General features: G+C 31.8%; 1 protein-coding gene across 1 annotated transcript in view; it reads left to right on the top strand.

Annotated features, from left to right (window-relative positions):
- Positions 1–18,295, top strand: part of LOC145321965 (uncharacterized) — a 36,408-nt gene that overhangs the window by 2,969 nt on the left and 15,144 nt on the right. Inside the window, exons 2-8 of the mRNA XM_080163680.1 lie at positions 2,961–3,237; positions 3,453–3,655; positions 3,889–3,987; positions 4,575–4,783; positions 5,568–5,622; positions 17,398–17,460; positions 17,982–18,079. Of these exons, the coding sequence (XP_080019806.1) occupies positions 2,961–3,237; positions 3,453–3,655; positions 3,889–3,987; positions 4,575–4,783; positions 5,568–5,622; positions 17,398–17,460; positions 17,982–18,079 (1,004 nt within the window). The remainder of the gene's footprint in view (positions 1–2,960; positions 3,238–3,452; positions 3,656–3,888; positions 3,988–4,574; positions 4,784–5,567; positions 5,623–17,397; positions 17,461–17,981; positions 18,080–18,295) is intronic.

The following is an 18,295-nucleotide window of genomic DNA, read 5'->3' as shown; positions in this document are numbered from 1 at the left end:
CGAGTGTTCGTATAAACCTAGAAAATAATAAAAGAGTAAAAAATTTATGTAATAATTACATAAAATTTTACACTTTTTGGGAGCATCAATTATCCACCCAAAAATTTGTTGTCGTTTTAACCATTTTTAAATCATCATTCAGTTTACAGCCATATGACTAATTACTGATTTATTTATTTTTGTTATTTTGATTAGACACTCGAAGGATGATATACCAAGGAGACACTAAATCAAAATTTAGATTAAATATTATTACATCTCATAATTTAGATTAACCCTTCTTATCTAAATTTTATTTATTGTTTTTAGTATTTTAAATTTATTATCAGGTCATTTATTTTTTTTATAAGCTTTTTAAAATTAAGACATATAGTTTTTTACTTTTCCCCTAATGTTAGAACTCTAATATGCTGGTCCACAAATAATTTTAAGTCAAAGTCCACTCCCTCCCTAATAAGCCCTACATCAAACTTTCTGTCAGCTACATTTAGGGGTAAACATGATTTTCTAGGTTGTTATTTAAGATAGAAGTCTGAAATTTTCTTTTGTAGATTTTCTGACCAATATGTACATCTACTTTTTAAATCAAGTTGTCCGTAAGTCTATCAGTACTGCTGATATAAAAAATAGACTGCTATAAATTTGTGTGAAAATTCATATGACCACAGTCATAGACGTCCAAGGGGGGGTAATTGGGTGATTACCCCCCCCCCCCATTTAAAATTTACCCCCTCCAAAAATAAAAAATCTCTAACAAAAAAAATTTTGGCGTTCTTCGTGCGCATTTTTAATACTAAATATCTAATACAATTTAAATTACCCCCCCAAAAAAAAATTTTACCCCAGGGGTAAATTTTGGGGTAAATTTTCTGCCAACAGATTTCATGGGGGGTAATTACCCCCCAAGCAAATTTTACCCCCTGGGTAAAAATTTTTGGGAGGGGGGTAAAAAAAAATAACTTCAATTCTCTTACCAATGTGTAGACTTTCCAACCAATAATGTAATCGATTTGTTTCTACGCTGTGTTAACGTTGGTCCAATTAAGAAATTGGTCATCTAGGCTTGCTACATTTATTGTTTTTGGCAATGCTCATAAGCAGATAACACATTTCCTAGTATATTTATTAAGAATTTTGTGTCATTAATTTGCAACCTAACTAATACTCTATATTAATTTATGGTAAAATGAAACTCCATGTGATGATATATTTTGCAACAAATTAATATGTTTTACATTGCAAATTTGTTAGGTGTCTTTTCACTTTCGCACATCATTATATAACACAAAGACATAATAGCAAATAAATTAGAGGTAGTGATATATGATAAACTTACGGCTATGCACCTAGTATCTGGTGGCTCTGTATTCAAAGAGGCAAAAACATTGCTTAACACCAAAGTATATATTAAAAATATAAAATCCCAAAACCATCACAGGACCTATGTAAAACTTACCTAAAAATATAACTCAATCTGATCACTAGTTATTGAGGTCCTAGGCTAAAGACAAAAAAAAACCTTACTACTTTATAGGATACTAGCGGCTACGCCCCTAGAAGCCTCTAGGGGCACTTAAGGTAGGGGGGGGAAAAGTCGACCCCATTTTAAACTTGTGTTCAAAAGAGTAAAAAAATATTTTTGGGGGAGGAGGGGGGGGGGGGTGAATACACCCTCCCCAAAAATAATTTAAAACCTTCCCAGGACCTATAAGAAGCTTCACTGTAAAGGAGAACAATATCGAATCAGCGCGGCGGTTAGCGAGATCCTTCGGGACAGACAAAAAACACTTACTACTTTATAGGATATGATGATAAGGGGAAAGAGCAATTTTTGCTATTGGAACAATATGCGGTTCTGATGATTTTTGTAATGTGATACATCTGTGGAATTTAATGTACACCTATTAATTCATTTTACATTGCATATTTTCAATAGGGTTAAGCTAAAGTAAATTAGTGAAAAAAGAACTCAGGTTAAGTCAAAATTATAGTAAAAAGCTTCAGTAGATGATCAATTCCTTATCAATGAATCAAAAGGAACATACTGAAGGATCAATTCGATTACATTATTGGTTAGAACGATTACAAAAAAATTTGTATGAAAGGACAATACTAAATTCATTTCATCAAAAATAGTTTATCGCTTACAAAATGGGATTGAATTATATGAGACTAAATATAAAAAAATATTCATATATTTGGAATTTCTTGTCAGGTTATAAAGATTATTGTGTCTGATTCACCATCTAGTGTTATAAATCTATTCAATTATGTTTATTCATAAAGCGAGATTAAATTAAAGTTACGGCAACGACCATTTTACAATATTCTAGTAAAATCACATTCTAAAAAATATACAAAAAAAACTTACTTTGATATATCAGGAACTGTCAAAGGTTGTGCAGTCAATGGGTTGGTTTACTGTGAAATTATTTACCTATCCTTTTATTTCACAATTTTTACTTAATATTCCAAGGAGATTGTTAATGTTTATAGTTCATTAAATAACAGAGTTTAACATTTTGTAATCACAACATTTTTGTGGCGAACCTACTCTATAAGTTCTTTGTAATATTTTTTCTGTGTGTTGGTTTGTTGGATAAATACTAATAGTTTATTAAATTAGAGTGTTCAACAGTTTAAAGTAATTTTAGAAGTTTACTCTGCAACTTCTGTAGGATTGTTCAATGATGAACCTAAGTTGGCCCTCAAGGCCCTCAAGGTTCCAGCGAGAACCACCCCCTCCCCTTTTAAATCTGTTATCTGTAGCAGAACTCCTGTGGGGAAGGTAGCCCCAACCCCACATGGCCTATACCTGCTGTGCCCTTATCCTTCGGGACTACCCTGTACCTAACATAAACTCACCTAGCCTAAGGCAACAAATAACACCAGAAAAAAAAACTATTTCCTCCTACTTTTTTTTTATTTAGAAACAATTGATCCGCATGTAATAATTTCAGCATGAGAAAGAGAAGGAGAAGGGAAGACGGATGAAATCAGCGGAATCTCCGCCAAACAACAACCACCGCCAACTGCATAACAACCGCCAGCCGTCCACCAACACCAGATCAAGTTCCGCAAACAACAACAGCGATTTTAACAGCGGCGGAAGTGGGACTAATTCAGCGACGGGAACAGGGAACAGTGGCAGCAGCGGCGGTAATAGTAGCGGCGGAAAACGGGATCGGCGGATAATGTATGATTCTACCGGACCAAATGATTCCAGATATTATGTTGGTAAGTATACTTTTTACCTCAATTTAAAACTGGTTTATTTCTCTACTCTATATTTACCTAACAATTACTTAAGCTAACCTGAAATTTTTTTTGACAAAATGTAATGCTTTTCCTTACTAGTGTATTTGAATACATATAGTTTTTGGTATATAAAAAGTTGCTATTTCGATTGTTTTTTTTCTACAGAAAAATATATTTATGAATGTTTAATTTAGACACAAATGACTTCAAAAGCTTGGACGAGAACCTATTAACCAAAATTCCAGAACAACAATCAATCAATCATCACCACCATCACCAACAATCAATCAATCACTATGGTCAGCTGTTCTCCACAGACAAAGACAAGTTTAGCGGATTTATTGAAGATTCCATAGACAAAGAAAAATATGGAGGAGGGATGAATGATAAAAAGGAGGTAAAATAAATTTCTGATTTAAACATCAAACAAGGATAACTACATCCATGAAATTAAATTTCAACGCGTACGAAAAAATGGCTAAACTGATAATCTATTTCACGTAAATCTGTCAAAAAATAATACTAGAAATCACGATATCATTATCTTTAATGATAATTTTTTTTATCTATTTATATTTTGCCTCTTAAAATATTGTTTGGAGCGCAGCAACTATACAATACTTATTTTAGTGTGAGGACAGTGAAAGTTCAGGATTTGGGACGCGTAGCTCCCCCTCATCTGCCAGAGGGTCTAAATGTTCTGAAGATTCAGCTGAACAAGAATTTCATGTAAGATTTTTTATGATATTTTCCTCCCGCTTTAAGTCTATCTATCTATCTATGCTAGAAACGCTCGTTTCTTTAAAAAAATTGTTGTGTTTAATATTTATAACTAAACCTACTTAAAACACTTCAAAGATTACAATTTGTAATATCTCTTTACCTCTATTTGTCTGTATTTGATAATTTTAAGCCAAGAGGTTTGTTGTTGAAGTTTCAAAATCTAGCAAAGATAAAATAACCAAAACCTTATTGAGTTGTTTTTGAAACTCTTAATGTCAATATTTTTAAATATTTATCCAATATACTGAAGTAACTGGACGTCTCCTTATATGAATGTATGTCTAAAATCTTACATAACTATGTAGATTGATTATTTTAGATGCTGTGAGTATTGGTTTAAAAAATATGACGTAACAAAAAAAATTAGCCAATGAGAGTCCACTACGCATGCCGCCATTGGTCAATAACGGCCTCTCATTGGCTAATTTTTTTTGTTACGTCATATTTTTTAAACCAATACTCACAGCATCATTATTTTATAATTTTTAATTTTAGGGAAGCTTTCTATATATTGATAATTTAATTTTGTTCAGATAATTCCAACTCTAACAACATGTATAAAATGCGGGACGCTGCAACAAGTTCACAAAATGCCGCAAGACAATACGACGCAATCAATCAATAACAATAACAACAAGGCCAAGACCAAGCTAAAACGGAGTTCAAAATTACGCCGCGAGATGTCACCAGTATATAGATCTATGCACAATATCAATTACCAGTCGGAAATAAGAATTGATAGGTAACATAACACTTTTTAATAATGAATTTGTCCTTATTTTTGAATTAATAAAATCAAGAACAATTATTTCCTATTAAGGGCAGCTATAAAAAGCTAAAACTATTTACACAAATGAAGAAAAGTAATTTCTGTCACAGTAGTAAATACCTTGGGAGATAATCTGTGTGGATAACATAGATACATTTAAAGTACTCAGTAAGAAGAATTTAGCCCATATATCTTTAATAACGACCAAGAAAACCATGTGTCCCCTGTTGGACAAAGTGAGCTATTCTATAGAGTAGCTTCCTCACTGATAACATATAACATAGCTTGTTAATCTTTGATTAATGTTGTCACTAATAACAAAAACCAGACTTTAATTAAATTTGATTATTTTTGTTATTATTATGTTCATAAGTGGTATAGTGGTTAAAATCATACTTATAAAATTAAATTTAGTTTGTACACTGTGTGTTGTTCTTTTAAAAACAGACAGCCGCAATTTTTTGATTATTCTCCATGTCTTTCCTTCTTTGGGGAGGGGGGGGGGAGTCATTTTCTTGGCTGCTTTGTAAGATAGATATCTGATTTTTCGTGTCATGAGATATCTTTTCAAAAAGCACCCAGTGTACAAGTTATATTGTCTGTCGGTCAATCGGTCATGCAACAAAAGACTTGGGAATAATTGTTTAATGAAGGTTTCGTGATTTTATATCATTCACCTATCTTCTATTTCTTCGCCTTCTCACTCTTTCTTATTTCTTCGCTGCTTATTGGTGTTGTCACCCTTGTTTTTGTTCAGATCTGATGGAAGCTCCTGTTCTCCAGATATTCCAGATCCAGATTATGATACAGAGGTAAGAATTTTATGTTCGCTTCACTCCAGTAGCCTTTCTTAAAGGATAAGACAATGAACGATAAAGTGAAAAAAATATGATAATCAAAATTACCCTGTCTGTTTATTGAAATAGCGGCTACGACTCTAGAGGCCTTTGGTTGCTCTTGAAGGGTGGAGAAAGTCAACCTCTATTGTCAATTTTAGTTCACAAGAGAAAAAGTATAAAAATGGTTATAAACCTTCTAAAGGAGAAGTTTCACTATGAAGGAGAACCATAAAAGATCAGCCGTTAACGTGATCATTTAGTACACACAGACATATAGACATCCTGTTACTTTTATAAAAGGATTATCGGGTTAAAGGTTTTGCCACTGATAACTTGTAACCAACCAATAAATGTTTATAAATTTATCGTCAATTGTCTTAACCCTTAAAATCCCTGTTGTCTGGACTGGACACAACAATAATGATTTCCTGTCATTTATCTTCATTTTAATTTCTTCTTCAAAACTTAAACTTTTCGGGTGTGCATTCATGTCCGCAAAATTATTGAATCTGTTTTCCGCACACTCGTAAAATTACATAATACCATTGGATAGAGGATATACGTTCATATATTGACAGGGGAAAATTTGTCGTCAATTTAGCTTGCTATTTTATGGACCTCATTTATTGGTCTGTTCGTTCATCCTGTATGATGGGAGAGGATGAGGTAAAGGGGTTGGATGAGGGGCATCGATATATTAGCCAGCTGCGAACATCTGTTTATTGAGTACATGAAAATCTGGTGCAACATCCAAGTAATGATTAGAATAGCAAATAATGGGAAGACTTGTAATGGGATTGGTTAGAGTGAAATCAAAGGGAGATAGTTCATATTGTGCAGTTTTAATAATATGCAGATCTGAAGATTTTCTATTTTTGCAAAAGTGTATGCACATACAAATCTGAAAAGTTTTCAGGCGTCATCATAAAACGACGAAATTAAGTACAAAATAATATTCAATGTCTCGACATAATATTTCTATGTCAATTATTTATGTCAGTATTTATTAGGTGACCATATATGACATATTATTGACATGACATTACATATTATGACATTTTGGTTTCGACTTTACGGCATTGAATACGAGTGGCCTTAGCTGACATTTTATTGACATACCGTTTTATAATGCCAATGATGGTGTCGACTATTAGTGTTAAATAAAAGTAGTCATAACTTTTCCAATGGCAATATTAGTGTCGACTATATGTCATTGAATACGAGTGGTTAAGGCGGACAAATTTTCGACATAGCCCTTTTTTAATGACGTCATGATTACAGTCTTATGTTGCTATAATCTATTTTTTTAGCATTTGCAATATTGAATGCACATTATAATGTGTTCATTTTAAACTTCACAAAAGACAAAAATGTTATCATAAAAATGTAGAAAATTCTTAGACTATTTAGCTAATATTCTTATCTATGTATACATTTCTAATGATTAGAGACATAAGAAAAGAAGTGTCCAAATAAAATAAAAAGTTTAGATCATTTAAACGCCATTGTTATGATTTCTTTTAATTATCCAATGGGGGGGAGGGGTGATTTTACCCCCTAAATTTTTTTAAAAGCTTGGACGTCCTTGCCTATATAATATAAAGATTACCCCCCCCCAAAAAAAAAAAAAAAAAAAATTTAATTTAAATCCCACCCCCCCACCCCCCCAACTGAAATGTTTGGACGCCCTTGGTTCAGTCGCAGCCTTTTTTAATTTTTAGCCGCCGCCGTTAATTATTCATATATTTGCTGCCGACGCAAGCTATTCTTAGAATATTATGCAATTTTTAAGATAATACTAAACACAAAAAGTTATTTTTTGCCTAGGCACGGTTGATTTTTTATTAAATGAATAAGTTAGGGTACAATGTTTGGCACTTTCAATATAAGTAAATGATAATAACAAAGCCACAGAATACGATAATACCTTCAGAAAAATCGATGAAAATAGTTTTCATACTAAATTTTGTTTTTTTTATATTTTTTTCTAAAATGTCATGACAGAAGATGTAAAATGTCGTCTTAGTTTTTTGAAAGGATTAATCTTCTCTGAAATCTAAATTATCAAAATATTTTTTTTGGTAAATGATTATACGATATATGTCAAACATTTTATCAAAAAGAAATATTTAAAATTGTGAGGTAGAAACCTGAATAATTTTTCTTGTGGAAATAGCTTTCTGCAAATGTTGATAAACATATGTCTGCTAGCATTAAGATGTTTGTACTGCCAATACACGTTGGGTTTTATTTAAATAATTTTTTTAAAATGTTCTTTTTTTTACCTCGTATACTAATAACGAAAATCTGATTCACTTATAGTCGGAAATTCATTATGAAACAGGGGACACAAAATTTTTGAGCCCTGATCGAATAAGAGCTGAGATAATAGGGGGGCAGGCGCCCGACTGATAAGTGTTAAATAGAAGTTGATTGAATATTGGTTGGAAAAGGTGATCATTAACCACCCCCACCCCCCCCCCCCCCACCCCCCCAATCGACTAAGACTCGCCTACGGCCCGATCTTTTAGGATTGCTTTGTAATTCACATTTTTGAAAGTCTTTCAACAGTATACACAGCAAATTCTCTCTTTTTTAACTAACTTTCCGAACAATATACCTAAAGCATTTGAATTAACAAAGGATATGCTAATATTTTTACCATTCAAGTTTATTTAATATTCTAATAAATAGCGCAACCCTCCAAGTTATGGCTACTTTTCATGAACATATGATCTAAAGAATAAGCTCTGACGCAATGTCATGTAAGGATATTATAATATTCATTAAAAAAATTGTTATTTTTGCATATATGTTACATTTTACAGTGTTTTGTGGCTCAAAAGAAAGACAATTAAAATTTATTTCATATTATATAGTTTAAATTGCATAAGATAACCTAGAAATAGTAAAAAAGTCCCTTTCTTTTTTTGTCGTAAAACAGAAATTAACAAAGATTTTTATTAAAAAACACCTTAGTGTAAAAATTAAAAATTCTAAATATGGTCACAAAAAGATTCAATTAGTTTATTAAATGTTTCATTTTCAGCAAATGACGATTAATCTCTATTACAAAGAATAAAGTGTAAAAAGATATTCTCGTTTTAATTTTAAGCAACTTAAAATGCATTTTAATACCTTTTAATGATTTATTTTTTAAAACATCATTTTATAAAATGTTATTGATTTTTAAAGTTTTATATTAGAATGTTTTTAAATTTTGTTAACATTTTGTTTTAAATGTAGAAAATTGGTAATTCTAAACATTCAAAAAATGATTTTATTAAATTTTCATCACTTAAATTGCATGTTTGATGAAATTTTCAACTGATAATACAAGAAAAATCGTTTAAGTTTTATTATATTTTACTTTGAAATGTTAAAAAATATAATTATTGTCAAAAATGTGGAAGTTATACTTTCCTCAAAAAAAGACCTAAAACATGCAAATTAACACGTGTAATGAGATTTTTTTTCTTTCAGGTTTAATTTTAAGTAATTATTGATATTTTTTGTAAAAAGGATTTTATATAAAAAGTTTTAAAACTCGAGTTATGTAGTGGTTCTAAAAAAGGTTGCGAATTTATGCAATTTTCTTGCAAAAAAAATTTTCTAGGATTTTAAAAATAGCATAGGGTGTTATTAGACGTACTTACAGATACAATTGCTAAGTCATTTTGGCCAAACACTAAAATAAAGTTTTGACATCTGAGGGACCATACGTGTAGGGGAAGAGATATATAATATTGACATAGGTTTATATTTTCATTTTGAATATTTATACAGTTTGTATTTAATTTACTTTGTACATGTTATTTTGGCTGATAAAATGAACAAATAATAACGAAAAAAGAAAAATAATACCTCGTATTATGCTATTCAAGAGGGAGTTGACATTGGACTGTAAATTGTACTGGTTCCCATTTATTTATTAGTTAGAAATCTTTCTCGAACCAATTTATAAGGAAAAAGTCTATTTTATCATTTCGAAATATATTTCAAGTATAAAATACTTATTATCAATCGCATTTCTTAGTCAAGTGAATCAAGCAAATTTAACTTGGTCAGTTTAGACAATTATTTACCAACACGTTCTCTTATTCATTAAATTCAATAACGATTTTATTAAATCTGAATTAACTAGCAGCATATCAACTAATAGTTTTAATCTATAGAAATTATTAGTTTATTTTCATTGTCTTATTCCTTAAAATCCATTATGATATAGGATATTTTCATCCTTGTTTATCCCACATGTTGAACAAATGTTGAAAATAAATCTTGCCATCCGTTTTATTGATAGCAAGTGAAAATAAAATTTAGAACACTTTCATTTCCCTTTCTTTGTCAAAAATAAATATTGGCACTTTCCCTCAAAGTGATTTGCGACAACAGAACCCCTCCCCTTCCTTATTTACATTTATAAGGAAAAAATATGTACAAAAGTAATTGAATGTGTGTCTATATATATTCGCTAGTTAAAATTGCAAATAAAATCACTCTCAGTAGAAGTTTTTATTTTAAAAAAAGGAATACACTTCTCTCCTAAATAAAATTAAATTTTAAGCCCCTCTACCTAACTCTGAAAGACTTAAAAAGTAATGAACATAAATGCCTTTATGGTTCTCATAATTCCATCAAAATTTCCTTCTTGTGTTGATAAAATAAAAGCGTAGTCTGTAACATCATTTTTACACATATTCATTTGTAACATTTTTGGCTAAATGTATATTCGTATGAAGCATTAGTTGTATTAGAGTAATTTTTGGACAGATATGAACGAAATTTTAGTCTAGCCTACGGCTACTAGATATTATTGCATATACGTCATTATTCGTTTTTCTATTTGATTTATTGAACTTTGCTTTTATGGATGTTAACATCCTTGTTAAATTGAAATTCAATGCAAAATTTCTATTATTTTTTTTTACTATTATGATTGTATTTAAGTTTGTGAAATTTTCTTGATGTCGTAACTTTATGGTATAATATCATTTTATTGTTCACAGACATGGTAGACTTAATGACGGCTCAGAACAGTTTTTTTGCCTATGTAACTAAAAGTAACAAGATGTCTATCTGTCTGTCTGTCTGTAGCGAGGAATCTCGCTAACCGCTGAACTGATATTGTTCTCCTTTGCAGTAAAGATTCAGGGAAGGTTTAAAACTATTTTAGGGTATTGCCATCCTCCAAAGAGAAATCACTCCAAGATATAATTAGTAATTACCCCTCCTCCTCAAATGCCACTAAAGTACCATAGGGTGGGGGTTAAGGGGTGTTTATCACGTCAAACTTTGAAACCACTCTTCCACCCAACTGACAAAAAGCTTGGAAGTTCCTGAAGGGAAGCAAGTTGCTCTGTTTTTTTTCTTGGAAATGCTTTTTTATTAGAATTGTATCTTGTTCCTGAGAGTGACCGGAAATGGAGGCGCCGAAACTAAATATTAAAAAAACAAAGACATTAAAAATCTGCAATTTTCCATTAACTTAGCTTCTCTAGAATTATGGTTGATCGTTTTATTAAAATGGTGCTGTATTTTATGCATTAAATAGAAAAAAATGTAAGAGAATTTTAATTTTAAGTACAAAAAAACAGACAAAAAGTAATAAATACGCCAGACATGGTTTGTAATGATAATTTTTCTTTATTATTATTGTGATTTTTATTGTTCTTGTTAAAGTTCTAATTTCCTTTAGACTTTTTTTTCGTGAAAATGTCATAAGAATTATTAGGTTAGCTATTTAGATTATTTTAAAAGCAATACACATTATTATCAGCAAAGCATTTTTAAATGAATGTCTACATGGATATTATGAGAAATATTGTCGTCAATTCAGGTTGCTAACATTGATCTCGCTTATTGGTCAGTTCGTTCATCCAGTAGGAGGGGAAGGGATGGTATAAAGGGGGTGGAGGGGTTTATCGTTAATTTAGCCTGCTACAAGTTTCACTTTATTAAAGAACATAAAAATCTGGCGTCAGATTCAAGTAATGAATATCGATTCATTTATATAATCAATTAAAAAATTTATGTCAGATTTATAAAGATTTTTCATAATAGTTTCAATTTGAAAAGCGCTGATTCTCGTCAATATTCGTTTGTCTAACTGTCTGATTTGTTGAGCTTCGCATTATAGATGTTGTCATCCTTGTTTTTAAAGGGATTATAAATGTATATACCTGGTGGTTATTTCAGCAATGTTAGAATCTATCTATGGATTTTAAGTCCTTCCATGAAGATTCCTATAACAATGAAGTGATAATTTAAAACTTGATATTTGAAATGGTGATTCATAGAAAAAAATATGCATAATGTTATAACAATGCATTTCAAGTCTTAAATGTTACCGTTTTCGATATACATATTTCTAATTTTCTATGTAAAATTATGTCTGATTTATTAAGCTTTACTTTAATAAATGTTTTCATCCTTGTTTACAGACGTATTTTGCATTCATACTTAAAGAATTCAATTGATTAAAAAAAGATTAACATTTAAAGTTAAATAAACACATGAATTAAAATCAAAAGATTAATTTTTTATTAAATTTATTCATAACGATAAAATGAATATATGTACGTAGTTTTCCAAGGTTGACAACATCCATAATTGCGAAGCTTAATATATATAAAACAACTGGACAAATGATCATCTAAAATTCAAAGTAGTTTGATGTCAGTCCGTCTGTCTGTCCGTCCCTTAAGATTTCGGTAACCACTGAACCGATCGGATTCTACTCTTCAGGGAATATACCTACTGGTCCTGTGGTTGTATTAGACTATTTTCTTCTATTCACCCCAACCCCCCCAAAAACAAAAAAATTAAAAAAAAGAATTTTAACGAATTTTATAAATTGTGCGAATTCGCAATTTATTCGCGAAATATTGGACTGCAAAATACACTGTTACCAACAGTTTTACAACCAAGTTATCTCATTCGTTGGCCCAAAAACTTTGGGCATTTTTATTGAATCTTGATTGATTGGTCCCAGATTTTTAGTGTCCAAACTTTTCAACAAAAATGCTCAATGTTGTAAATTATCATTGGTTACGTATATCTTTTATCGTCCATTGTCTTATCCCTTAAGATCCCTGGATAAAGTAATAGAGTTACTACGCCAATTAGTAAAATTCAAGGTTTGAAATCGATATGACGATTCTACGATCCAAGAAAGCTGTCCATTACAGAATGACAGATGAACACAACCTCATTGAATAAAAACTTCGCTTTTCATAAAAAGATATTTTTGCTTATGAAACAGTTTAGTAGAAATCAAATAAATCAAATAAAATCAATAAAAAATAATTTTAAATTTAAGAGATTTTTAAAAAAATTTTTCATAAAAAATTGTATAGCTCTTAATATAACTTTGAGAGATCAGAAGTAATATAATTATGTTATCATACGTTTAAAGTAACCGCTATTATGAAATGCAAAAATGTGATTTTTAATGTTATTTGCAACCAGAAAAAAGTAGCAGAATTTTTGCATGTATTAGACAGTAACTTGACTGTGCTGCCAAGGATTATTAGATGCATAGCTAAACTATCACTAGGGTTTAAAGAAGCTCTGATACGTCTGTCTAACATCTAAGTAATTAAGGACTATATTTACATACTATCGGCTTCGCACCTACCCTCTAATTGGAGCTGCAACCACTAATTTGAAACTTATTTAAAAAAAAAAATTGAGGGGCATTTTTTTGGGTTGGGGGTGTACCATCCCTCAAGAAAATAGCCAAAAACCACCACTGGACTAGTAGGTATATTCCCTGAAGAGTAAAATCCAATCGGTTCTGTGTTTACCGAGATCTTAAGGGACAAACGGACGGACGGATAGATGGACATACATCATTCTACTTTGTATTATAGATTTACTATGTAATCCTTATGATGTGTATGTGTGTACCGAAGGATCTTTCTAACCGCTGCTGAACCGATATGGTTCCACTTTACAGTGCTGTATAGCTTCATGAAAGTTCTGGAATAGTTATTTCTCGTATCGTATTATAAACGGCTTTCCGCGGATATAGAATGTACAATTATAAGATTAAAACTAGTTTTTTTAGCCCCGAGGTGCCGGAGGCACCGGCTAAAAAACTGGTTTTAATCTTATGATTGTACATTTCTATATTCGTAGAAAACTGGATATAATACGATGCTAGACATAGTTTTTTCGTATTTATGAGAACCGGTTCCTGTCCACCGGATTCGAATGAATACGAGAAAGGTTTTTAACTATTTTGAAGAAGGGTATCTTATTCTTAGACAGTTAATATGTACCTGTGTTTTGGTTAGATGCTTTTGCTACGAAACTTATTATTCTTGTTGTCTTTAGTCCCCCAGTGTAAATGAATTGCATAATGCTTATTGCTTATATGTATCTAAAATACAACATAGGCCATATGTTGTGGCCTAAGTGTGCATTCACTTCACTATGTAGACCCTCCACTTAAAAAAGTGCGAACATTTTTTTGGATGAAGAAATTCTTTTTTAGGAGTGATTTTTTCTCTTGGGAGGTTGGATATACATTCCCTTAAAATAGTCTAAAACTTATCTCTACTTGGCAACAGATAGACACAGACAAAGACACACACAAACATGTCCAGACAATGCAACATCCCATTACTTTTATAACAGGATTAAAAAGTTGCGAAAATAAATGTACAACTTGTCTATAAGAAACATGCACATTGGAATAATTATTTTTCGCTCCGTGTTATAGACAGCTTTCCGCGGAAAATAAAACGATAAAATATATGATTAATTCCGGTTTTGTTAGCCCCGAATGGCCAAAGTCCAGAGCCAACAAAACTGATGTTAATATTATGAGTTTTTTCATTTTACTATTCGTAGAAAATTGTCCATAATACGCAACGATAACAAGTTAGAGACGTAATAATTTTTTTCTGCCTGTTCCCTATCTATACCTTTTATGAAGCTAGCACAGAACCAAAAAGCACAGAAACAAATTTATAAATAAAACAAAGATAACAGCAATCATAACATATTAAGATGTCAGACAAACGAACAGTCACAAACTATAGAGTAACAAGGCATTTGATATTCAACAAATTTGTTTAAAAATAAAACGCGGCAATATATAAGAAAATAGTTATAACTATAGATTTATTATGAATTATCTAACCTTATGTTAACTTAATTTTGCCATGGTTCACATATTTTATGGAAGTTTCCTTGTTAAGTTGACTTAACCACTCTCCATAATGCATTGGTGTCATAACAAATTTTCAACATAGAACTATTTTTCACTGTGGGGTAAAATAATTTGAAAATAGGATTGAGACTAGGAACGAAAATATTTGTAAAATATTATACAGTGCCTGTCATAAAAATATTGATTTCCATGGTTAAAAAGACAAATGCGTCCTTTTAAGAAACAGTTTTACCCCAACTTTGAGGCAATTTTTGCGACATAAATGTAACTGTTTCTTTTAAAAAAATTGATTTTTTTCCTTATCGGCAAATGATTACAACATGTTATCTATAATACAATGTTGAATGATGTGTCTGTCCGTCTGTCCCTTAAGATATCGGTAACCACTGAACCGATTGGATTCTAATCTTCAGGGAATATATATACTGGTCCTGTGTTGGTTAAAAGATATTTTCTTCACCTTCCCCTTCTATTAAATAAAAAAATCAATTTGAAATTAGTGGTGGCAGCACCAGAGGTACTTTTTTTTTAAAACCTACCTCCTTGGGCTAAGCCCCTTTAGGCTAGGGGCGAAAATAAACACACAATTAATTATAACATAATAATATTGAATTTTCGTCCAATTTCGGGTTTTCTTAAAGATAAACCATCACTTTTTGAAGTGAGATGGGGGCGAGGGGGGGGGGAAGGGTGGTGGTAATAATGAAGCGCATGGGGTATTGAAATCTTCTTTCATTAATTGTAAACTTTTAAATCGATTTTTTGCAATGCAAACAATAATACAGGGTGATACAAAATTAACAAGAAAATAGGATAATATTTTTTGTATAAAAAGCCATATAGTATTTACTTCTTCCACCCATTAATACTTTTCTGTCATTTGGCCCTTGGGGCTTAGAAACAATGGCCTCCAAAAAGTTTGTCTGTGGGTCAGACTTTGGGGTTTTCCAGGAATGTCTCCTTAAGTCCTTTAACTCGTGATTTATTAGTAATACAGATACTGCGCCCCTAGCATCTAGAGGCTCTATATTGGGAGGGCACAAAAATAGCCTAAAATCATACCCAGACTTATTTAAAAAAAATAAATAGCCTATAACCCTCTCAGAGCCTATAAGAGGCTTCATTGTAAAGAAAAACCATATCTGTTCAGCGGTTAGCGAGATCCTTCGCTACAGACAAAAAAAGCTTATTACTTTATATTATAGGGTGGTCAGTCCGTCCGTCCATGCGTTCATCTGTCCGTATGTACGTCTATTTGAGTAGATTAATCCATAACCCATGTTTTTTCTCCAAAAATTTAAAAAAGGGGGTAGGTAGGTTTACCAAATCCATTTTTGCAAGAATTATTTTGTGTTATGCTAAAAAAGTAACGTTCTTTTAAAATAAACTCAAATCTTGATAATTATCATCAACTTGTTATTTTTAAACCACCCTTTGAAAATCATCTGCTATGGAAAATATATTTTGCAATTACTTAATGTGTTCTTAAGAAAAATATGAAAAATTAAAAAACTTTTCAATAAAGAAAAATTTGGCAAATTTTAAGAAATAATTTAACATCAGAAAACTAACACTAAACTAAAACATTGTAGTATATTAAAAACTGTGCATGGTTATTTGTCGTAATTGATAAATTTGCGACCGGTGCTCAACACTTAGCACTTCTGCTCGTCGTCAGATAGGTGATAAGTTCGAATCACGGCGTCATAACTAAAGACGTTATAAATGCTGCTATGTCAGGCACGTGATATAAATAGTTAGTTAGGGGGAATGCTTTGGCCCAAATTGGCACAACTCATTACCATGCACAGTTAAAACTTCTAAGACAAATGTCATGCAATCGTTTATTTATAATACAAAGTAGAACGATGTCTGTCCGTCTGTCTGTCCGTCTGTCCGTCTGTCCGTCTGTCTGTCCGCCTGAAGCTTAAGATCTCGGTAACCGCTGAACCGAATGGGCTCTACTCTTCAGGGAATATACATACTGGTCCTGTGGTGGTTTTAAGATATTTTCTTGGGGGGTGGGACACCCCCAACCCCCCCCAAAACAAAAAAATCCCCCCCCAATTTTTTTTTTTTTTTTTTTTTTTTTTAGGAGATTTCCTTGGTTTTTTTTTTTTACGAATTTCACCTTAATTTTTTTTGATAACCTCTTGGGGCAAAGCCCCTAGAGGCTAGGGGCGAAGCCGCTAGTTGTCTATAAGGCAAATGGACGCTTTACACCGCAATTTAGATGGAGTATGTTCAAGTTGCGTGGAAAGGTCAAGAACTTAAATCGACACCAAGCTCACTAGAGGTCATTGTGATTAATACCTCAGAGGACGTTTGAAAATATCCCTCCTATTGCAAACATCCAATTCTTTGAATGCACCTCTTTTGTCTATAAGTTCTAGCTTTGTATTGTAATGAATTGTGCCTGTTTTCTACCATGGCATTCTTCCTAATTTTGCTATTTTTTGTTAAGAAAATAAATGAAATCTTTTATAAAATATATTTTTGAATATGACATTATTTATGCCCTCAAATCACTTTGAAACCAGTTGATAACTAATTTTTTTTTATTTCAGTCACTGAAGCTTGACACTGGATCCCAAGAAAAACTATTTCAAATATCTGCATATTCTCAACAGGAATAGTAACAATATGATTCATAATCTGATTAGGAATAATTATCATAAAAAACGAAAATGATACTCCTTATTTGTTGTTTTATTTATTTTTATCCTTGGACAACTGTTTCTATAACCGTTCAATGAACTTAAATGGCACCTACGTGAGACCTAACCCTGCGGGGGACTATCCTGTACCCAATATAACTTAACCCAACCTGTCCTAAAAAAACCTTTGCTCGAGTAGGTACTTTGAGGGAAACCGCCAAAGCGTCACTGTTAAACAATACCTAACAAAGTAACACATAAAACACGTAATTTATACTTTTTAATTTTTGTATCTTTTGATATGCAAAGTTACTAAAGTTTTTTTCTGCATAAAGATAACTCAATTAAGATTAATTCATGTTTAATTTTGTTTTAACTTTCAAAGTACATCAATTTTGTAATAATTTTGGCTGTTTCACTCCAAGTGCCTAGTCGAGTTACCCCCCCCCCCCCCTCCTACTTAATCAAAATGTTACTTACTGCTGCTTGGTCAGAATATCCACTATTCCTCCCCCTGGGACTCCATCACCCCCAGCCAAAACTCTCCACAAGAATCTGTTGATCATTTCCAACATAGTTCTAACAGAAACAGGTACATTTTTTCTCTTCAAATTTTTAGTAACATAGATACCAAGGACGTCGGGGCTTTTTGGATGAGAAGTATTAAACTTTCTCCATTTGTAAAAACCAGGGCTTTGAACATTTTTTTGGTGCATATGGAAAACTTGTTATTTGGTTTAGGGGGGGGGGGAGGGTGATTCTAATATATTTTTTTTCTAATTTTGAGGGTACCAACGGCACCCCAGTG

The sequence above is a fragment of the Acartia tonsa genome, chromosome 6, assembly GCF_053477335.1.
Source record: "Acartia tonsa isolate MP-2025a chromosome 6, ASM5347733v1, whole genome shotgun sequence".
NCBI lineage: Eukaryota > Metazoa > Arthropoda > Copepoda > Calanoida > Acartiidae > Acartia > Acartia tonsa.
The sequence above is the reverse complement of the archived record's forward strand: the minus strand, read 5'-3'. Positions and strand labels throughout refer to the sequence as shown.